The sequence below is a fragment of the Mobula hypostoma genome, chromosome 3 (genome assembly GCF_963921235.1).
Source record: "Mobula hypostoma chromosome 3, sMobHyp1.1, whole genome shotgun sequence".
Classification (NCBI taxonomy): domain Eukaryota; kingdom Metazoa; phylum Chordata; class Chondrichthyes; order Myliobatiformes; family Myliobatidae; genus Mobula; species Mobula hypostoma.
In genome coordinates this window covers 228,990,514-229,014,545 of record NC_086099.1, presented here as the reverse complement: position 1 = coordinate 229,014,545, position 24,032 = coordinate 228,990,514, and the positions used below count along the sequence as shown (strand labels likewise).

General features: G+C 47.9%; 1 protein-coding gene across 3 annotated transcripts in view; it reads left to right on the top strand.

The window, feature by feature from the left end:
• tonsl (tonsoku-like, DNA repair protein) overlaps nucleotides 1-24,032 on the top strand; it is a 96,958-nt gene that overhangs the window by 23,982 nt on the left and 48,944 nt on the right. For all 3 annotated transcript variants that reach the window (XM_063042442.1, XM_063042441.1, XM_063042443.1), the window contains 5 exons: nucleotides 854-968; nucleotides 7,926-8,071; nucleotides 9,780-9,932; nucleotides 19,798-19,923; nucleotides 23,140-23,320. In XM_063042442.1, the coding sequence (XP_062898512.1) occupies nucleotides 854-968; nucleotides 7,926-8,071; nucleotides 9,780-9,932; nucleotides 19,798-19,923; nucleotides 23,140-23,320 (721 nt within the window). The remainder of the gene's footprint in view (nucleotides 1-853; nucleotides 969-7,925; nucleotides 8,072-9,779; nucleotides 9,933-19,797; nucleotides 19,924-23,139; nucleotides 23,321-24,032) is intronic.

Below are 24,032 nucleotides of genomic sequence, written 5' to 3'. Positions count from 1 at the left end.
TGCCAGGCTTGCCCATGGGCCACGACTCCATGTCGACTGTTTATTCCTCTCCATAGATGCTGCCTAACTTCTGAGTATTTAGTGTCTGTTGCTCCCGATGGCCTTCCCACCCTTTAAGGCAAGAAGCTCAGTGAAATGCTCAGAACTGAGTTGGTTGGTTCTGTTGGTGAGCTGATACTGCAAAGGTCAAAGTAAATTTTTTTATCAACGTGCGTGTATGTCACCCTGAGATCCATTTTCTTGCAGGCATTCACAGTAAATACCAGGAATACAATAGAATCCATGAAAAGCCACACAAAGACGGGCAAACTCCCAATGTACAAAAGACAAAAAAATGTAAATAAATAATACTGGGAAATGAGTTGTAGAGTCCTTGAAAGTAAGTACACAGGTTTCAGTTCAGAGTTGAGGTGAGTGAAGTTATCCATGCCGGTTGAGGAGTAATAATTCTTCTAGGAGCTGTGGTTTGGCATCTCCTGCAGCAGTGAGAAGAGAGCCTGGCCTGGATGGTGGGGATCATTGTTTTCTTGTGGCTGCGCTCCATATAAATATGGGCAGCTGCTTTAAAATGGAGATCAGTGTGAATGGACCAGCTCCACAGAGAGGGAATGTTTTGGTCTGGTTGATATTAGAGGGTGGCACGGTAGTGTAGCGGTTAGCATAATGATTTATGCCGGCAGCAATTGAAAGATCTGTTTTGACGTACGTGACAAATAAGCTGATCTTAAACTTCAGATCTTTAATCTTTAGGCAGGTGACCTGTGCTAGGTTCTGCTTTGTGGAGTGTGGGGATACAACTGCACCAGCAATGGAACATTTAACCCAACCTGTCCCCTTTACTCCCCTATGCCAGATCATGCTGATTCTTGGGGACTTTGTGGCTGCCAAGCGATCCCTAAGGAAGGCGTTTAAGCTGGGATCTCAGCAACAGTCAGAGCATGATACAGTGAGGAGAAATCTCAAAAACGGTGAGTGCCTTTTGCACCTTGTGATGGAACCATAAAACAGGAGAGGCGTTAGTCTGATCTGCCATTCCATCGTGACTGATTTATTATCCCTCTCAAGCCCATTCTCCCCGTAACCTTTGACACCCACTCATCAAAAACCCATCAAGGATGGCTTTAACTATACCCAATCATTTAGTCTCTTACAGCCATCTGCGGCAATGAATTCCACAGATTTACCACCCTCTGGCTAAAGAAATTTCACTTCATCTCTGTTCTGAATGGTTGTACCTCTATTCTGAGTCTGTGCCCTCTGGTCCTAGACTCCCCCACTATTGGAAACATCCTTTCCACATCCATTCTATCTAGGCCTTTTGATATTCAATAGGTTTGAATGAGATACCTCTTCATTCGTCTAAACTTCAGAGTACAGGTCCAGGGCCATCAAACACTCCTCATACGTGAACCCTTTCATTCCTGGGATCTTTCTCCTGAAGCTTCTCTACATTTTTTAAGATACAGGTAATGGGCCCAAAACTGCTCTCCATATTCTAAGTGCTATCTGACCAATGCCTTATAAAGCCTCAGCATTACATCTTTGCCTTGGTATTCTAGTCATTTTAAAATGACTTGCCTCTGACTTAACTTACAATCCTGCATGAGGACTCCCAAATCCCTTAGTACCTCAGGTTTCTGAATTTTCAGAGGCTTGCACCTCCAAGTCCCACCAGTTTGCCAGCTAGGTCTCCACATTGGAGTTTATGTGGACCCCCAGATAGAGGAGGTGTGTGCTGCTCCATGCAAATGGTCTTGGCTCCCCTGGCAGGGAGTCCATTTCCCACTGATCCAATAAAAGACCAGAGCACTTTCTCCGTTTGGCCCTGGCAGAAGATGCGGCTGAGAAGACCCACCGACAGCCTCGATCCTCTCTAGGTCAACAGAGTCGGTGATCATAGGGAGGACGTCATTGGCATCAACCAAGAGGATGACCTACATCTCCTGCTCATGCAGAACCAAACCTGTCAGCCGCTTCTGGCAGAGAGAGTACTGTTGCCCCGACATCAGGCAGCGCTGATGCACTGCCCCCCTCTCCCCCCAAAGCAAAAGGGTGCCATTAAGGATCCATTGACCTTTGTCAGGCACCCCGCGGCAGTTTGCAACAGACAGACATGGGCATCAAAACGTGGTCCGAGTCCGACACACGCTGTCCCAAGGAGGTAGTCATGATCCACCGTATCAAACACTTTCTCCTGATTGAGAGAGAGGCGGCTGACAGGCCAGCCTCGTGTGACAGATGGATCGGATAGTGGACGAGGTGGATATTGTCCTGAATGGGCCGGCCTGGGAAAGTGTGGACTGGATTGGGTGGATCATTTGGGACAGCACGGAATCCGGGCAACTTGCCATTGCCCGGGCAAAGATCTTGTATTTGGTGCAGAGGAGAGACACCGGGTGCCAATTCCTCAATGGTGAAGATTCCCCTTCAGCAGCAGGACCACCCTACACCATGAGAGGGGCATCTCATCCGTTGCCGGGCTTTCGCACGGGACCCTGGCACAGTCAGCACCCAGTGTGTCCCAGAAGGCCCAGTGGAATTCTACAGTCAACCTGTCCAACCCTGGGGACTTGTCTCCTTGTAGCTGGTTGAGGGCACTGGTCAGTTCCTCCATCGTTAGAGGAGAGTCCAGCCATTGGGTGCCACAGTGCTGAGCTTCTCGCAGCACTATCTGTCCCTCCTCACAGGTCCAGTGGAACAGGCCGCATAAAATGAGCGATCTTTTGTTTTAAGATTCTTGCCTGATCAGTGACACAGGAGCCATCCTCTACCTGCAGCTTCTAAAGTTCCCCGTGCGCACCCCTCCACTTCTCTGGAGACTAAAGGAAGGGTAAGGAACGCTCCAGATCTCGTAAGAGTTGCAGAAATGCCAGTACGCAGACCTCACTTGTGTGGGCAGCGGGTTAAGGTCCATCCACACCAAGTAGTGGTCTGAGAATGGTACCGACCGCACGGAGGCTGCTCACAGACAGGAGACATGTGTCCTGGAAAAGGCTGGTCGAGTTGTGAACCTCCTCCTCCCCTTGTCCTCCTGGAGAAGGCACAGGCGTCAGAATGGAGGCTCCACCAGATGTCAACCCAATCAAAAGATCCAACCAGCTCCCTCAGCAGCTGCACTGATGCTCGACTACTCTGAGGACCAGAGCAATCTCTCCCTGAAATCATCCCCAAGGACAACGCAGTCCTCTGTCAGTGGAGCCCAACAGCACAGCTATCTCATAAAACAAGCACGCCTGCATCGGGCCGGGCTCGGCATGTACACTCTAACAAAGTGTAACGGTACACCATCCATACACTTAGTGAGATGGAGCAGGCAGCCTGGCCAGAGCTCGTTTACTTTCAATATCACCAATGGGAAGTTTGGGATCAACAAATTCACCACCCTGTTTGAATTGGAGCTGAGGAGACTCATGTAGACCTTCCCTTGCCAATCCAAGAGCCAGGTGGATTCATCTCCTGGAATGCTGTGGGTTTCCTGCAGGAAGCTCACCTCATGTATACATTCCCCGAGGACCGACAGATGCTGGAACCTGTGGAAAGACTCCCTGCCGCCATTGGTATTAATACTTGCTACTGTGACCTTCGTGATTGTGCTACATCTTCTTGCCAATGTCTGGCTGGTGGGAGCTACATAAACATAAGAACATAAGAAATAGGAGCAGGGTTAGGTCATCAGGCCCATCGAGCCTGCCCCACCATTCAATAAGATCATGGCTGATCTGTCTGTAAACTCAGCTCCATCTACCTGCCTTTTCCCCATAACGTTCCTATTTCTATCTTATCTATCCCTTTCAAAGTTTTGTATGTGATTTCCTCACCCTGTGCCCGTGCATCCCTGACTCCCTGAAATGGCATTGCTCCCTCCCAACCACTTCCGATTCCCTCTCCTTTTTAAGGATGGTGTGGACATCCCAGACAGGTCTGTTCATCAGTCAGCGGCTAGTCAGGCATAAGGCTGTCTGTGCTGAGAGTCAGCTCAGAACTCCTGAATGTCCTCCGTGGTAACAGTCTGAGTCTCACTGTTGGGGATGAGCTCCACCACCATTTCGGCTTCAAAAGTCCTCTTCAACCCTGTCACTGCATCCCAGGCCATTTCATCCTCACAGTCCCATTCCCCACATGCACAGCCTCGTCGAGTGGTCCCACCATCGGCATGGCTCCAGCTTCAGGAGTAGTGCTACAGGGAGGCCTGACAACAACACCCACAGTCTGTTCCTGGTGTTTGGGCAAGGCTGGCAATACCGTGCCTCCCACCCCCAGTTTGGACATCCCATCAGCCTCCTCAAAGTTCTAAAGAAGAGCTCAAGCCACCCTGGGCTTGCCTGCCTCCGCACCAGGGTCACCATGGTCATCCACCCTTGGCCTCCCACTTATTGGGACCTTGGCAGTCCACTCCGGTGAGAAAAATGATCCAGAAGTACTCTGGATCCCATCAGACCCCAGGGCTCGTCCACCTCTAGAAGGTTTACTTTGCTTCTATGGAGGCTACTGTCTGAGAGAATTCGCCCCCCCCCATCACGTAACCCCCCTTAACCAGAATTAATCCCCTCCCCAGCGGATGCACAGTCTGAGCATTCTACTCCTCCCCCCCCCCCAAGGACAAATCATCTTCCTTAGACAACCACTGTTTGGCAGGGGTGCCCATCAAAACAGAGGCTACAACTCAGGAGACGCTGTCTCGGCAGAGTGAGTCTCTTTCCACGCCTGCTCTGTGGAGATGTGGTCCAATGATGCAGTCCTTCACGAGGTAAATCTTCCCCCTTAGCCAGTTTCCGATCTACAGATTCAGAGGAAGTGCGTCTCCTCCTTTTCGTACCTCCGATGTGGGGAGGTCTGGCGACCTCCATTTCGGAAGAACTCTTGATCCTCAGCACCTCATCCCCCCCAGCCCTTTGCTGAGCCACAGAGATGTTCTTGCTCTCCAGGCTGGGTCTAAGGGAAGGCCCTGGATCCTGGAGATTTTTCTTCTTCCTCTTAGCCTTCCTGCCCTTCATCCTTCCTCGCCAGCCATGCCACGGGTTCAGAAGGGACAACTGGGGGGTGAGGAACAAGGGCAACGAGGGAAGGTCCTGCAGTGCCCTCCTGTGCCACCACAATGGAGTTAGCGGCCTGGTGTTTAGGGCAATTCTTACGAATACGCCCAAACTCCTTGCAGGCATAGTAATGCCTGCAGATCCAGTGATGCTCCCTTCTGTGCAAATACGTGAAAATACCCCTCAGCATCCCCCAGACATTCCAGCTCCCTGAATAGCTCACGATGAGGGGTACACACATGTCCAAAACAGCCTCCACTTGACTTGGGTGACCAGCAACCTCGACTTAACCAAAGAACACGGGTGATAGAGGAGGTCTACTTCGTGGAGGTGAAGGTGAACGTTGTACAGGGTCATCTTCTATACGGGGCCTGCTGCCGTCTACCTTTAAAGACCCCTTCCACACTTGTCCCCTACTCAAGACCAGGGACACCTTTCTCATAGACTGCAGGTAGAAAAGCGACTTTTGGTGCACCTTATCAATCCCAATAACTCCCTCATCCCCACCCACAGGTACAGATATGAGAACTCGGGTGCAGTGATAAAGCCCTAAACAGTCAGAAATCAAACTCCACTGAATTAGCTTGGTCTCAACACTTATCAGCGATATCACATTGCACCATGTTGAGTTATCAGTCTGAAAGGTGGTGTCTTTTCAGGAGTTCTTTCACCAGAAGCAATGTCTCCTGCGTAGGAACTAGATCTGAGTGACAGGCCAAGAATTCACCACAGAACTCTTCATTCGTTGTCCTGAGCTGAAAACTCCAGGTGGGAGAGGGCTTAACCGATGTTAAAAGCCAGAGAATTCCATCCCAGATCCCAGTAAAAGTCGCATATGCAAACCTTGACAAGCTGTCAGACCCTGTCACTGTTGTGGCCCGAGCACAGATGCAACAAACTCAACAAAACAGCCTTTCTTCGAGAAGAAAACTCTGCCAAAAATGAGACACCTCTGTCCTACACCTTCCTCCATCCTCGTCACCGTTCTTCAAGGTTCATTTCAGAAAAGAAATTGACTTTGTTTCAAAAGCTCCCGCATTGTGGTGCTCCCTCAGTCCCACCCCTCCCTCAGTATTATTTGCCCTCATCCAAAGCGGTTCTGCTGTAACAGCAGAGAACCACCACGTCCTGCTGGTCTAGCTGTGGCTCAGCATCTCTGACTGAGTCCGTCTTTGTAGGTGCGGTTCCAACAAGCCGGGTCTGCACCCTGACACCACACCACAGCCGACTGGAGGCGCTGGGGGAGCTTCGGGCAATTCATGCTAAGGCTTTTACAGGCACCCAGTAAGGAGGGGGTGAGAGTTACTCGGAACATGTCTTGGTAGCCTTGCTCTTACTCGAGTTACTGCAGCTTACTGGAGTTCTTTGAGGATATAACGAGCGCAGTGGATACAGGGAGACACATGGATGTCCAGAAGGCGTTCGATCAGGTGCTGCAGAAAAGACTTATCCATAAGATAAGGCTGCATGGAGTTGTGGGTGATGTATTAGCATGGTTAGAAGATTAGTTAACTGATAGAAAGCTGAGAGTTGGGATATATGGGTGTTACTCTGGTGGCAATCAGTGGTGAGCAGTGTGCCACAGCGGTCGATGCTGGGCCACAACTGTTCATGATAAACATTAACGACCTGGAAGAGAGGACTGAGTGTAGTATATCTAAGTTTGCAGATGATACTAAATTGAGTGGAAAAGCAAATTGTGCAGAAGATACAGAGGGATATAAATAGGTTAAGTGAATGGGTAAGGGTCTGGCAGATAGAATACAACGTTGGTAAATGTGAGGTCATCCACTTTGAAAGGGAAAATGGAAGACCAGATTACTATTTAAATGGTAAAAGATTGTGGCATGCTGCTGTGCAGAGGGACTTGGGAGTGCTTGTGCATGAATCACAAAAGGTTGGTTTGCAGGTGCAGCAGGCTATCAAGAAGGCAAATGGAATGTTGGCCTTCATTGCTAGAGGGATTGAATTCAAGAGCAGGGAGGTCGTGCTGCAACTGTACAGGGTACTGGTGAGGCCACACCTAGAGTACTGCGTGCAGTTCTGGTCTCCTTACTTGAGGAAGGATATACTGGCTTTGGAGGGGGTGCAGAGGAGGTTCACCAGGTTGATTCTAGAGACGAGGGGGTTAGACTATGAGGAGAGATTGAGTCACCTGGGACTGTATTCGCTGGAATTCAGAAGAATGAGAGGAGATCTTATAGAAACATATAAAATATGAAAGGGATAGATAAGATAGAGGCAGGAAAGTTGTTTCCACTGATAGGTGTGACTAGAACTAGGGGCATAGCCTCAGGATTCAGGGGAGTAGATTTAGGATGGAGATGAGGAGGAACTGCTTTGCCAGAGAGTGGTGAGTCCGTGGAATTCTGTGCCCAGTGAAGCAGTGGGGGCTACCTCAGTAAATATATTTAAGACAAGGTTGGATAGAGTGGGGGAATTGAGAGTTATGGGGAAAAGGCAGGTAGGTGGAGATGAGTCCATGGCCAGATCAGCCATGATCTTACTGAATGGCGGAGCAGGCTCGACGGACCGGATGGCCGACTCCTGCTCCTATTTCTTATGTTCTGATGTTACCTTGGGCCTGGCTAAGATGACCATTCATGGGTCCAGGTGGCATGCTATCAAGGGTACTGCCTGAGCCAATTACCTGCCCCTCTTAGGGGGTACGTTCATGCCAAGGTGTCCAAAGAGAGGGAACACGTGACCATTTTAAGTACAGTGCAGGATTTCCAGGAATGGTGAGTCCCCCAGAGAAATGAGTCCATCCATAGATGGTAATAACAGTTATATATACAAAAAAAGAGCTCCTCCCCAGCCTGGAGAAGCTGGTAGCTGGGTCCCCACCCTCTCCCTAGCCCCTGTCTAACACTGCTCTTGCCCTGCCCACAGCTGTGAAGGGTTACCGGCTGGAGGAGGCCCTGTCCGAGCTGGGCAAGGAAGAGCGGCAAGATGCGCTGGGCCTGTGCGAGCAGCTCGGTGATCTCTGCTGCAAGGTCTCCAGCTACCAGAAAGCCATCGACTACTACCAGATGCAGGTAACTTGGTTACAGGACGGTGTCAGTGTCTGCGTCTACTTTTGTCTCCCGGGGGAAAACATCAGCCACCTGGGGCAGGGGTGTCTGTGTCAGCTTCTGTCTCCCAGGGGAGGGGAAAATGTCAGCCACCTGGGGCAGGGGGTGGGGTACAGGCATTACATCGATGTAACAGGCCATTCATCCCGTCAACCCTACTCTGTCATTCAAAGAATATTTATTACCAAAGTACATGTATGTCACTATATACAGGTTTCCCCTGCCATCCGAAGGTAGAGCATTCCTATGAAATGGTTCGTAAGCCGGAATGTCGTATAGCGAAGAAGCAATTACCATTTATTTATATGGGAAAAATTTTTGAGTGTTCGCAGACCCAAAAATAACCTACCAAATCATGCCAAATAACACATAAAACCTAAAATAACAGTAACATGTAGTAAAAGCAGGAATGATATGATAAATACACAGCCTATATAAAGTAGAAATACTTTTCCACAATCATTACTGAACTGTTCTCCATAGCGAAAATCTCACACAAGCGCCGTTGGCAGAAAATCTCACACAAGCGCTGTTGGCAAGAACACTCTCTCCAGTAACCTTTAAGCTATGAAGCTGCCAAATCATACCAAATAACAAGTAAAAATACACAGCCGATATAAAGTAGAAATAATGTATGTACAGTGTAGTATCACTTACCGGAATTGGGACAGCGCCGAGCACACTGATGATGGTGTGTTAGACTCAGTCGTCGCAGGTTAGGTGGTGCAGTGGCCCCCACCTCCAGGCCGCCGAGCGATACATTGCCACAAAGCATGCAGGAATGCAGCGGTAGCCAAGAGGTACACAGCACATCTTTAAGAAAAAAGCCGAAATAAACATGCTAATTAATTAGTTGCAGTTTAAATAGGTTGCTTGGAATGTACAAGATTGAGGGGAGATTTGATAGTGGGATACAAAATTGAGGGGAATGCAAGTAGGCTTTTTCCAATGAGGTTGGGTGGAACTACAGCTAGAGATCATGGGTTCGGGGTGAAAACATGAAATGTTTAAGGGGATCATGAGGGGAAACTTCACTCAGAGGGTCGTGAGGCTGTGGAATGAGCTGCCAGTGCAAGTGGTGCATGTGAGCTTGAATTCAATGTTTGAGAGATGTTTGGATAGGTACGTGGAGGGTTATGGTCTGGGTGCTGGTCGATGGGACTTGGGTAGCTTAAATGGTTTGGCACAGACGAGATGAGCTGAAGGGCCTGTTTCTCTGTTGTACTTTTCTATGATCCTAATACGCTTGAACCTGTATGCCCTACCCGTATTAGTGGCTAGAGTAAAGCCTTAAAGTGTCCATGATCAGCAATTAGGGTTAAATTCCCTACGCTTTCTGTAAGGAGATGGCACCTTGATCACGTGGGTTTCCTCCAGGTGCTCTGGTTTCCTCCGGCACTCCAAAGACGTTGGGGTTAGTGAGTTGTGGGCATGCAATGTTGGCACTGGAAGCACAACAACTCTTACAGGCTGTCCCCAGCACATCCTCAGACTGTGTGGGTCATTGGCACAAAATGATGCTTTCCACTGTATGTTTCGATGTACGTGTGACATGTAAAGCTAATCTTTAATAGAATAATAGTTCTGTTACAGCAGATGGTGGAAATCTGTCACTCATCCCAGTGTGCATTCTCTCTCACATTCACTCTCCCCACTCCCCTCCTTCCATCAGCTGAGGTATGCGGAACAGCTGGGTAAACCAGACCGGGAGCTGGCGGTTATACACATCTCACTGGCGGCCACGTTTTCTGACCTCGATGACCACGAACAGGCTCTGAAACATTACCAGGCTGAACTGGGTCTGCGGACAGGAAACCTGAAGGAGGTGAGGTTCTGTGTCCGGTCAGCGGCATCTCTAGCAATTCACAACACACGCTTGGAGCGGGTGGCATGAGGCTCGGGCGGAGTTGTCGGTGTAAACTAGTGTCGGAGCCCGAACTTCAAGCAGAAAGCTGGAGGTGAAGCATTGATTCAGCTGGCCCCAGGCAGCGTGAAGGCTTCCAAGCTGCAAGATACGCTCAGGTGTCCTCCTTTTAGCATGGCACTCTGCACCAGAGATGACCGAAATCAGTTCATTTCATTGATGCGAGAGTGTCCTCAGTGTGTCTGATGTTGACGGAGGTGAAGGCAGGTTTGTCTTTGTGATTCACACAAAACGCTGGAGGAACTCTGCAGGTTCAGGCAGCGTCTATGGAAATGAATACGGGCGATGTCTCGGGCTGAGAGCCTTCATCAGCACTGGAAATGAAGTGTTCTGTCCTGGCTGTCAGATGTGGGATCTCCAGGAGACTGCCGGCCTCCCCAATGGACACCAGGTGCATCAAGATGCAGCTCCTTAGAGATCATGTTAAGGAACTGGAGCTGCAGCTCAATGACCTCCAGCTTATTAGAGAAAGTGAAGAGTTGATAGACAGGAGTTCCAGGGAGGTAGTCACCCCAAGGCTACAGGAGACAGATAAATGAGTGACCATCAGGAGAGGGAAGGGAGAATGTCAGATAGGGGAGAGCACCCCTGTGGCTCCCCCTCAACAATAAGTACTCCATTTTGAGTACTGTTGGGGGGGTGGGGTGTAGCGACCTACCTGGGGGAAGCAACAGCAACTGTGCCTCTGGCATTGAGTCTGGCCCTGTGGCTCAGAAGGGTAGGGAACTGAAGTAGATGGCATCAGTAACAGGGGACTCTGTAGTCAGGGGGACAGATGGACGATTCTGTTGATGCGAAAAGGAAACACAGATGGTAATTTGCCTCTCAGGTGCCAGGGTCCCTGATGTATCTGAACGAGTCCACAATATCCTGGAAGGGGAGAGCAAGCAACCAGAAGTCGTGGTACATATTGGTCCCAACAATATAGGAAGGAAAAGGGAGGAGGTCCTGAAGGCAGACTACAGGGTGTTAGGAAGGAAGCTGAGAAGCAGGACCTGGAAGGTAGTAATCTCTGGATTGCTGCCTGTACCACATGACAGTGAGGATAGGAATAGAATGAGGTGGGAAATAAATGTGTGGCTGAAGCATTGGAGCAGGGGGCAGGGATTCAGATTTCTGGATCATTGGGACCTCTAGGGGAGTTGTGACCTGTATAAAAGGAACGGGTTGCACTTGAATCCGAGGGGGACCAATATCCTGGTGGGGAGGTTTACTAGAGCTGTTGTTAGTGGTTTAAACATATGGCAGGGAGATGGGAACCAGGCTGATAGAGCTGAGGATGAGCCAGCAGGTTACAAGTAGATGATGGGTGTAACATGAATGAAAGGAAGGACAAGCCAATAACTGGAGACAAATGCAGACAGAGCAAAGAGTTAAACTGTGCACAGAGACAAAATTCAAAAGGGTGAAGAATGCAGGACTGAAGGTGCTGTATTTAAATACGCGTAGCATTCGGAATAAGGTGGACGAACTTATGGCGCAATTAGAGATTGGTCGGTATGTCGTTGTGGGCATCACTGAGTCGTGGCTGAAAGAAGGCCATAGTTGGGAGTTTAACATCAAAAGATATACTTTGTATCGAAAGGACAGGCAGTATAGCATAGGCAGTGGTAAGAGATGGAATTACATATTTAGAAAGCTGTGACATACGATCAGAGAATGTTGAATCTTTAAGGGTGGAGCTAAGAAACTGTAAGGGTGAAAAAACCATTATGGGAATCATTTATAGGCCTTCAAATAGCAGCCATGATGTGAAGTTGAGATTGCAAAGGGAGCTGGAAAAGGCATGTAATAAGGGTAATGACACAATTGTAATGGGGGACTTCAATATGCAAGAGGATTGGGAAAATCAGGTTAGTGCCAGATCACAAGAGAGGGAATTTGTTTAGGGAGGTGGCTTTTCAGAGCAGCTTGTGCTTGAGCCTACTTGGGGAAAGGCTATCTTAGATTGGGTGTTGTGTAATAACCCAGATCTTATTAGGGAGCTTAACATAAAGGAACTCTTAGGAGGGCAATGATCATAATATGATTGAATTCGTATTGCAATTTGAGAGGGAGAAGCATAAGTCACGTGTATCAGTATCACAATAGAATAAAGGGAATTAGAGGCATGAGAGATGGGCTTGCTCTGGTGGTTGGAGGGGGATACTGGCAGGGATGACGGCAGGACAGAGGTGGCTGAAGTTCCTGGGAATAATTCACAAGGCCCAGGATAGATATGTCTCACAGAGGTAGAAGTTCTCAAATGGAAGGGGTAGGCAACCATGGGTGACAAAGAAAGTTAAGGATTGCATCGAAGCCAAGGAAAAGGCATATAAGGTAGCAAAAATGAGTGGGAGGTTGGCTGATTGGGAAGCTTTTAAAATCCAATAAAAGGCAACTTGAAAACCTCCAAGAAGGGAAAAGATGAAACATGACGGCGGACTAGCCAATAATATAAAGCAGGATGCCAACAATTTTTTTAGTTATGTAAAGTGTAAAAGGAAGGTGAGAGTTGATTTTGGATCACTGGAAAGTGATGCTGGTGAGGTATTAATGGGGGATAAAGAAATGGGAGATGCACTTAATGGGTGCTTTCAATCTGTCTTCATTGTGGTGTGTGAGTGTCGGGGAGCAGGAATGAGTGCCATTGCTGTTACAAAGGAAAAAGTTCCAGGCAAACTCAAGGACTTGGAGGATAAGTCACCTGGGCCAGATGAAGTTCATCCCAGAGTCCTGAGAGAGGTTGCTGAAGAGATCATGAATGCATTGGTCATGATCCTTCGAGAATCATTTGATTCCGGCATGGTCCCAGAGAACTGGAAGATTGTAAATGTCACTTCGCTCTTTGAGAAGGGAGGAAGGCGAAAGAAAGGAAAATATCGGCCAGTTAGCCTAACCTCAGTGGTTGGGAAATTGTTGTCTAATATTGAGTATGAGGTTTCAGGGTACTTGGAGACTAATGATAAAATAAGTCTGTCAGCAAGTTTACTGTAAAAGGAAATCTTGCCTGACAAATCTAGTCAGGGTTCTTCCAGGAAGTAACTGACAGGATGGGCAAAGGAGAGGCAGTGGATGTCATTGACTTGGATTTTCAGTAGGCATTTGATAAACACCCGAGGCTGCTTAACAAGATAAAATCCTATGGCATTACAGGAAAGATACTGGCGTGGATAGTGGAATGGCTGACAGGCAGGAGGCAGCGAGTGGGAATAAAAGGGGCCTTTTCTGGTTGGCTGCCAGTGACTAGTGATGTTCCTCAGGGGTCAGTATTGGGACTGCTATTTTTCACGTTGTTTGTCGATGATTTAGATCATGCAGTTATCTAAACTGATTCCAGCCAAAGGAATTCGCCCCAAAACATCAACTGTACTTTTTTCCCCATCGATGCTGCCTAGCCTGCTGAGTTCCTCCAGCATTTTGTGTTTTGCTCAGATTTTCAGCATCTGCAGATTTTCTCTTGTTTGTAGATAATGGAATTGGTGGCTTTGTGGCAAAGTTTGTAGGTGATACGGTGAAAGGTGGAGGGTAGGTAGTGCTGAGGAAGCAATACGATTGCAGCAGGACTTGGACAAGTTGGAAGAAAGGGCAAAAAAAGTGGCAGATGGAATACAGTGTTGGGAAAGATATTATAATGCATTTTGGTAAAAGAAACAATGGTGCGGACTATTATCTAAATGGGGAGAAGAGTCAAACATCAGAGGTGCAAAGAGACTTGGGAATGCTCGTGCAAGACTCCCAGAAGGTTAATTTACAGGTAATGAAGGCAAATGCAATGTTGGCATTTATTTCAAGGGGAATAGAATGTAAAAGCAAGGAGATAATGCTGAGTCTTTATAAGACACTAGTCAGGCTGCTCTTGGAGTATTGTCAATATTTCTGGGCCCCCTATCTCAGAAAGAATGTTTTGTCATTGGAGAGAGTCCAGAGGAAGTTCACAAGGATAATTCCAGAAATGAAGAGGTTAACATATGAGGAATGTTTGGCAGCTTTGGGCCTGTACTCACTGGAATTTAGAAGAATGTGTGGGGATCTAATTGAAGCCTACTGAATGTTGAAAGGAATAGATAGGGTGGATGTGGAGAGGATGTTTCCTGTGGTGGGGCTATCCAGAACTAGAGGGCACAGCATCAAAATTGAGTTGCGACCCTTTAGAACAGTGGGAAGGAGGAATTTTTTTTTAGCCAGAGAATGCTCTGCCACAGACTGCGCTGGAGGCCAAGTCTGTGGGCATATTTAAGGCGGAAGTTGGTCGGAGCATCAAAGGATATGGCAAGAAGGCAGGTGTATGGGGTTGAGTGGGTCTGGGATCGGCCATGATGGAATGGCAGAGCTGGCTCAATGGGCTGAATGGCCTAATTCTTCTATGTCATATTGCCTTACAGTAGGGATAAGAAGCTGTTGATTCTTTTCCATCAAAGCTGCCTGACCTGCTGAGTTTCTCCAGCATTTTATGTTTCAATTCAAGTATATTTTTTATCAAAGAATGCATAAGTTATACAACCTTGAGATTTGCTTGCTCACAGGTAACAAAAAAAAGTATGAAACCCGAAAGAGCCCAATTTAAAAAAAAGAATAAAAATAAAAGACCAACACTCGACACAGAAGAGAAAGGAAAAAAAATACAAATCATGCAAACAATCGAAGCGAACCACAGCATTCCGAATCAAAATTGAGTCTGGCAGCCCGGAGTAGGCCCAAATTCTCGCTTATTCTCGCTTATCAGTTCATCGTTATAGCAGGCACGGAGCAGAGCAACCTCAGTGCCATGGAGATGACCATCGCGGAGAGCGGCGAAATTGGCTCTCACTTTGGATCCTGACACCCTGTCTTTTCAGTCTGTCTGGGCCGGTGTGTAAATTGACCCAACAATGGACGGTGAAAGGCTGCGGTGCCCTGAAGAGAGGAGTGAAGATCGCAGACAGTGAGCAAAATTGGCTCTCGGCTCTGGTCTGGGTTGGTGCTTAAATTGTCTGGATAGTGAATCATACCTCACACTTGGACCCAGCAGCAGCAAAGGCTCCAGGCATAGACCACATCACTCAGCGACTCGCTCCTGGCTCGAATTTCGTCACCAAGCCTGAAGCCGCGCTCAAGCTCTTGAAATTAGCAATCCAGCCTCACGCCTGGGCCAGTTGAACAAGCACCGTATCACCCCTGCCCAGGCCCCGACTTCTCCCTTCTTGTCTTCCCCGCCATCTAGTCTCGCTATCGCTCACCCCTTCACAGCTCGTGGTGATAATTTAACACAATTTACCTCAGGAAAGGTATTTTAGTGTCACTGCCCAATTTTTTTTTATTTATTTATTCATTTTCGAGGTGTCACCAGCTAAGCCAGCATTTATTGCTTATCTGTAGTTGCCCTTGAGAAGGTGGTGATGAGCTGCCTTCCTGAACCGCTGCAGTCGCTGAGGCGTAGGTGCACCCACAGTGCTGTTAGGGAAGAAATCCCATGATTTTGACCCAGTGACAATGAAGGAACGGTGATATGTTTCCAAGCCAGGATGGTGAGTGACCTGGAGGGGAATTTCCAAGTGGGGTTCCCAGGTGTCTGCTATTCTCGTCCTTCTAGATGGTGTGTCTGGAAGGTGCTGCCTTAGGACCTTTGGTGTGTTGCAGTTCACCTTGTAGATAGTACACACTGCTGCAACTGTTCGTTGATGGTGGGGGGATTGGATGCTTATGGAAAGGGGAACAATCAAGTGGGCTGTCTTGTACTGGATGGTGTCAAGTTTCTTGAGTGTTGATGGAGCTGCACTCACCCAGGTGAGTGGCAAGTATTCCATTACACTTCTGACCTGAGCCTTGTACATGGTGGACAGGCTGTGGAGAGCCAGGAGGTGAGTTTTTCCTAGCCTTTGACCTGCTCTGGTAGCCACGTTGTTTATATGGTTAGACCAGCTCAGTTTTCTGTCAATGGTAACCCCCAGGATGTTGATAGTAGGGGATTCAGTGATGGTGATGCCACTGAATGCCAAGGGACAATGGTTAGAGCCTCTCTTGTTGGAGATGGTCATTGCCTGGCACTTGCATTGGCTCGAATGTTACTTGCCACTTGTCAGCCCAAGCCTGGATATTGTCCAGGTCCTGCTGCATTTGGGGATGAACTGCTTCAGTATCTGAGGAGTCACAAGTGGTGCAGAACGTTGTACAGTCATCAGCGAACATCCCCACTTCTGACCTCGTGACGGAAGGAAGGTCATGGATGAAGCTGCTGAAGATGGTTCTAGGACACTTCCCTGAGGAACTCCTGCAGTGATGTCCTGAGGATGAGATGATTGACTCAACCACCACAACCATCATCCTTTGTGACGGGTATGATTCCAACCAGCGGAGTGTTTCCCCCCACCCCACCCCAATTCCATTGACTCCATTTTAACTAGGGCACCTTGATGCCATACTTGGTGAAATACTGCCTTGATGTTGAGGGCTATCACTAACCTCACCTCTGGTATTTAGCTCTTTGGTCCATGTTTGGACCAGGTAGGTGATGAGGTCAGGAGCTGAGTGGCCTTGGCGGAACCCAAACTGGACATTCGTAGGCAGGTAATTGTCGAGTAGGTGCTACATGATACCACTGTGAATGACCCCTTCCGTTACTTTGTTAATGATTGAGAGTAGGTTGAAACGGCAGTAACTGGCTGTTGGACTTGTCCTGTTCCTTGTGTACGGGATATACTTGGGCAATTTTCCACATTGCCGGGTGGGTGTCGGTGTTGTAGCTGTACGGGAACAGCTTGGCTAGTGGTGCAGCAAGTTTTGGATCACAAGTCTTCAGGACTATTGCCAGGATTTTGTCTGGGCCCATAGCCTTCCCAGTATCCAGTGCTTTCAGCTGTTTCTTGATATCACGTGGACTGAATTGGATTAGATACATACTGACATCTGGAATGCTGGGGACTTCTGCAGGAGGCTTAGTAGTAGGAGTAGGAGTAGTAGTCATAGTCATACTTTATTGATCCCAGGGGAAATTGGTTTTCGTTACAGTTTCACCATAAATAATAAATAGCAATAAAACCATAAATAATTAAATAGTAATATGTATATTATGCCAGGAAATAAGTCCAGGACCAGCCTATTGGCTCAGGGTGTCTGACCCTCCAAGGGAGGAGTTGTAAAGCTTGATGGCCACAGGCAGGAATGACTTCCTATGACACTCAGTGCTGCATCTTGGTGGAATGAGTCTCTGGCTGAATGTACTCCTGTGCCCAACCAGTACATTATGTAGTGGATGGGAGACATTGTCCAAGATGGCATACAACTTGGACAGCATCCTCTTTTCAGACACCACCGTCAGAGAGTCCAGTTCCATCCCCACAACATCACTGGCCTTACGAATGAGTTTGTTGATTCTGCTGGTGTCTGCTACCCTCAGCCTGTTGCCCCAGCACACAACAGCAAACATGATAGCACATGAGCTGGATCATCTACTCAGCACTTCTGACTGAAGATCGTTGTAAATGTCTCAGCCTTATCTACTGCACGGGTGTACTGGGCTCCTCTATCATTGAGGATGGGAATATTTGTGGAGCCTCCTCCTCCAGTGAGTTGTTTGATTGTCCACCACCAATCCCGGCCTGACGTGGCAGGACTACAGAGCTTAGATTTGGACTGTTGGTTGTGGGAGCACTTCGCTCTGTCTATTACTTACTGCTTATGGTGTTTGGCATGCAAGTATCCAATATTGTGGCTTCACCAGGGTGACGCCTCATATTGAGATATGCCTGGTGTTGTTCTCGACATGCCCTCCTGCACTCTTCATTGAACCAGGGTTGACCCCCTGACCTTCTGGTAAAGTTAGAGTGGGGGATATGCCGGGCCATGAGGTTACAGATTGTAGTTGAGAACAATTCTGCTGCTGATGGCCCGCAGCGCCTCATCTTGGCCCCGTGCCCAGTCTTGGGCTGCTAGATCTGTTCGAAGTCTATCCCATTTATCACGGTGGTAGTGCCACACAATGTGGTGGAAGGTTTCTTCAATGTAGAGATGGGATTTAGCCTCCACAAATACTGTGTGGTGGTCACTTCTACCAATGCTGTCATGGTCAGATACTTCCACGGCAGGCAGGTTGGTGAGGATGAGGACGTGTGTTTTTCCCTCTTGTTGGTTCCCTCACCATCTGCTGTCGTCCAGTAGGACCAGACCAGCTCAGTCTGTGGTGATACTACCAAGCCACTCTCGGTGATGGACATTGAAATTCCCCACCCAGAGTACATTCTGTGCCCTTGCCACCCTCCGTGCCTCCTCCAAGGCAGCTCAACGTGGAGAAGTACTGATTCATCAGGTGAGCGAGGACTGTATGTGGTAATCAGCAGGAAATTTCCTTGCCCACGTTTAACCTGGTGCTATGAGACTTCATGGGGTCCTGAGTCAATGTTGAGAGTTGTCAGGGCAACTCCTTCTCTACTGTATACCACTGTGCCACCACCTCCGCTAGGTATGTCCTGCCAGTGAGACAGTAGGTACCCAGGAATGGTGATGGTGCAGTCCCGAATGTTAGCTATAAGGTGTGATTCTGTAAGTACAAATATGTAAGGTTGTTGCTTGATTAATCTGTAAGACAGCTCTCCCAACTTTGTTACGTCCCCAGGTGTTAGTACGGAGGACTTTGCAGGGTTGTCCAGGTTTAATCCTTATTATCTTTAGTGGTTGGATACAACTGAATGGCTTGCTAGGCCATTTCAGAGGGCATTTAAGAGTCAATCACGTTGCTGTGGGTCTGGAGTCATACCACCATAGGCCATAGTCATAGGCCAGACCACCTAAAAATCTCACTATATCTCAGTACGTGTGATGACCTTAAACCAACCTCCCACCTTCCCTATGCGGATTGGTTTGTCGTTATCACGTGCACCAAGATGCAGTGAAAAATGTTTGCTTGCATGCCATCCAGACAGATCATTACAAGCAGAAGTAGAACATGGTGCCTCAGTAACCATAGACCCCACCCACCCGGGACATTCTCTCCCTCTCCTCTCCCATTGGGTAGAAGATACAAAAGCCTGAAAGCATGTACCACCAAGCTCAAGGACAGCTTCTACCCCACTGCTATTAAATAGTTACATCACCCAATAAGATGGACTTTTGACCTCACCATCTATATCGTTATGATCTTCCACCTATTGTCTGCAATTTCTCTGTCATACGGCTGCCTGAAAGCACATACCACCAGGCTGAAGGACCATGAGACCATAAGACACAGGAGCAGAATGAGGCCATTGGCCCACTGAGTCTGCTTTGCCACTTGGTCGTGGCTGATCCTTTTTTCCCCTTCTACCCTGCTGTTATCAGGCTATTGAATGGTCCCTAGTATGATAAAATGGACACCTGACCTCACAATCTACTTTGTTATGATCTGCACCTTGTACCACACTGTACGTTCTTTGTAACCGTTTCACTTTATTCTGCATTCTGTTATTGTTTTACCTTGTACTACCTCGAGGCACCATGTGAAGATCTAATTTATATGAGTAGTAGGCAAGACAAGTTTTTCACTGAACCTCTATCATCAGCATTATGTGCCATGTCGTATCACATAGCGATCATGGTTTTGACCACGATTGTTCTTGCCAATTTTTTCTGCAGAAGTGGTTTGGGTTTGTAAATTGTGGATGTGCTATGGTGACACTGGTGGGCTGCCCCCAGCGCATCCTCAGACTGTGTTGATTGTTGGTGCAAACGACACGTTTCTATGTAAAGCTAATTGTTTTCTGAATCCATTTATGTGGAGGGAAGGGCAAGGAATTGTTTGTGTTTCTGATTGAGACCCTCTTGTTCTCGGTTATAGGAGTGTAAGACCTGGCTGAACGTGGCAATGGCCAAAGAAGAGTGTGGGCGACCGTATGCCGAGCTGGAGGAGTGTTACCAGAAGGCGCTGCAGTGTGCCGACCAGGCTGAGAATCCCCGTCTGCAGGTAAACGTCCTGGCAGTTCCAGTCCTGTCTGCCTAATGCTGAGGGTGTCTTCCAGATCTGCAGCTTGTATGACAGCACTCTCCCTGACTGTCCCCTCATTATTCAACCTGGCCAGTGTTTTGTGATGGCTGTAGGAGGCAAGAACATTTGAGAGACTGAGATGGGCACATGGGCAACTGGAGGGTTATGACGGAGGGAAGGATTAGATTGATCTTAGAACAGGTTAAAAAGTTGGAATTTAGAAGAATGAGGGGGAGTCTCATTGAATCTGTTAGGCCATTAATATAAGAGCTGAATTAGGCCATTCGGCCCTTTGAGTCTGCTCTGCCATTCCATCATGGCTGATTTATTATCCCTGTCAACCCCATTCTCCTGTTTTCTCCCTGTAACCTTTGACACCCTGACTAATCAAGAACCTATCAACCACTGCTTTAAATATACTCAATGACCTGGCTTCCACAACTGTCTTTGGCAATGAATTCCACAGATTCACAGCGCTATGACTAAAGAAATCCTCCTCTCTCTGTTCTAAAGTTGGCCTCCTTGTATTCTGAGGTTATGCCCTCTAGTCCTAGACTTCCCCGCTAAAGGAAACATTCTCTTTTTATCCACTCTTACCTTGATCAGCAGAACACCATGGGCCAAAAGGCACCTGTACTGTGGTATAGTGTTCTCTGTTCTAAGTTTCAGTGGGATCCTTGGTTTCTGTGTTATATTCTTTGCTTGTCTTGATCAATAGAAGCGTCATGTTTAAGAATCAGGATGTCACATTACTGGTGTATAAATTTTTGGTTAGGCTGCACCTGAAGTATTGTGTGCAGTTCTGGTCACCCCATTACAGAAAGGATGTCGAGCTTTGGAGAGGGTGCAGAAGAGGTTTACCAGGATTAGAGGATATGATCTATAATGAGAGGCTGGAGCAGCAGGGGTTGAGAGGAGACATATTAGAGGTTTGTCAAGGTGAGGGGCATAGACAGAGTAGGCCAGCCAGAGTCTCTTTTCAGATGAGAAGTGGTGCGAGGGGAAGAGCTTAAATAAAATGTACAAGGAGATTTATTTTGCGCACAAAGTGGCGGGAGCCACTAACAGAATGCAGAGGGGCACCACGGAAGCGTAACAGTTAGTGTGACACTATTACCGCTCGGATTGTCAGAGCTTGGAGTTCATTTCTGGCGTCCTCTTCGTTGTTTGTGCATTCTCCCTGTGACCGTGTGGGTTTCCTCCCGAAGTTTAAAGGGATAGAGGTTAGTAAGTGAATTGGTCATTGTAAGTTGTCCTGTGACTATCATCATCATCTCATATGACATCACTGATCATAGTCTTTCCATCACCATGGCTCTTCAAGTTGGTGGGTTGCTGGGCCAGAATGACCTGTCCCATGCTGTATCTAAATAAACTAAATAACTCTATTGGCATTGAACAGACATTTTCCTATATGTGTGGATGTAGAGGAAATGGAGGGATGTGGATCATGGGCAGACCGGTAGGGGTCACTTAATTTGTCGTCGTGGTTGTCACGGACCTGATCGGATGAAGGGTCTGCTGTCTTCTGTTTCTATGTTTTTACTTGGATCTTGAGTGGTGGATCGTGGTGGAAAGCCAGCATTGATTACTCATCCCTAACTGTCCCTTGGGAAGGTGGGGACAGGTGACTGCCTCCCCACTGGACTGCCGGGGAGTGAGTTCGATTCCCAAGTCAGGATGGTCCGTGAGTTGGAGGGGAACCTGCTTCCCCCGCACAACTGTTGCCTTTGTCGTTGGGGAGTCTTAAACTAGAACAGGGGTGCCCAACCTTTTTTCTGCCATTTACCAAAGGGTTCATGGACATCAGGTTGGGAAGCCCTGAACTAGGAGGGCACAGGTTTATAGTGAGAGTTGAGATTTAAATGGGACCTGAGGGGCAAGTTTCCACACAGAGCGTGGTAAGCAACATTCCCTCTAAGGTGTGCACGCACACATCTTTTGCTCCTAGCGCACCAAGGAATTTAAACTGCAGACTAAAGTTTGTCACCCACTACCTCGTTGGCATATTTCACGATCGTACACAGTCACATTTCCTTTTCTGGTTTCTGATGCGGACAGTGTTGACAACCTGGAGTTTGTGATGATTTGTCTGCAGATTTTAGAACTGGTTTATTTGTACTGTTTTTATTGAAGAAATTATTCAGTGAACACGTTGTTGTCACTGGGCAAAAAATTGCACAGCACAAGATTTTTGTGCTGACTGGCCGTTACAAATTTGAGGGAACACTGGTAAGTATAGAAAATTAAGGCACAGTACAGACCCAAGATCAATCTAACTCTTCCCTCCATTTTTCTATCACCCGCATGTAGTCACCATAATAAAATGAAATAACTCTGCCCAGAACACGCGCACACTTAATGACTCAAACATTCTTTATTTATTTGTTCCCCAACACTGTTCCAAAGCCAGGCCAGAAAACTGCTACTTTTATACACAATTGGCTTGTCAGTTATGCATATTGACCATTTGGTAAATTGTATCTGTTTGAATTCCTTACTTGCAAGATCAATCACCATTTACAATAGAGGTATTAAAAGTCAGTCGATGATATTTTGAAGTTGGTAAGGCAATTGTCTCTTAGTTGTTGGGTGTGTTTCACATCATTCCGTGACTCCAATCTCCTCTGTCTCTAGTGACATAGTACTGCAAGTGTGGTCTAACCAGGGTTTTGTAGAGCTGCAACATTACCTCACTGCTCTTGAATGAACACGGGGCCAGAGGGATTGGTAGAGACAGAACTCTGCTGCTATGATTAAGAGAAGAGATACACTTACAGGGTTTAATGCACTTGGATAGGTAAATGAATTGATCAAGTATGATCAAGGACTGGTTGGTTGGTTAAGGCCATCATTCGTACTAGGGCACAGGCAGCTGACAGCAGCTCGCCAGGGTCCTCTGTCCTGAGCCAGTCTGTCACGTTGTCTCCAGGTGTAGCCCATCTTCATGCTGTATCCATCCTCTCCCTGGGATGAGGTCTTTAGAGCTTCTATTGGTGTTCATTTTGCTCTGGATTTTTACAGGATGGGGTTGCTAGCCCCATGCTCAACCACCTTTCACAGCCAGGCTTGGAACTGTCCATGGTGGAGTGAAACTTGACTGGGTTTGGCCCACATGCTTGGGGCTTGGGACTGTCCATGGTTTTTAAATGTGATTGGATCTAGCTATGCTGAATGGCCTCTTCCTTCCTGCAGGCCCGATCAATGAAGCTCCTCCACTCCATCCAGCTGAGGAATGGACGCCCCGAGGCTGACATCATTCTGGGCCGCCTGCAGCAACTGTCGCCTGGCAGTGAGAGCGGAGACGATAGTGATGCGGGCGAGGTGGACAACAGTGAGCCCCTGGAAGACAGCGAGCTGGAGCTCTCCGAGAGTGGTAGGTGTAGCAGCTGTACCAGGGGCTACAGAATCCCTCCCTCCCTGTGTCCAGGAGGGCAGTGGGATAGGATGAATTTACCTTAGTTCATCATCGGCTCCAGGATGCAGTCAAGCTTTTCTTGTGTGCCATCCAGACAGATCATTCCATACGCAAGTACACAGAGGTAACAAGAAGACATCAGTGTGCAGAATAGAGTGTTAAAGTTACAGGGAAAGTGCAGGGAAGATAGACAATGTGCAAGAAGCACAATAAAGTAGATTGCAAGATGCCAGCAATCGGGGTTTAAACGTTGCCACCGTCTGCAAGACGTACCTTCTCCCTGTGACCGGTAGGTTCCTCCAGCTGCTCTGCTTTCCTCCCACATTCTAGAGACGTACAGGTTGGTATGTTAACTGGTGACATGAGTGTAATTGGGCAGCACAGGCTGGCTGGGCCAGGAGTGCATGTTATCTCCAGATAAAACCATGTATCCACCTTGCAGCACCTGTGCAGGTGAGAGGCAGAGGCTGAATCAGGGCAGAGAGGGAACAGGAAAGATTTGGACAGAGGCTGGTGTGTGATGAGTGGGGAGAGGATGAGGGGCAGGTGGATCGGGTTGGGGGGGAAGTGTTGTGGGTGATGAGTGAAGCCTGGTGAAATGGGGAGGTGATAGGGGTGGGGAAAGGGCTCGCAGAGGAGTTCTCAGCTACAAAGGAAAATTTATTATTAG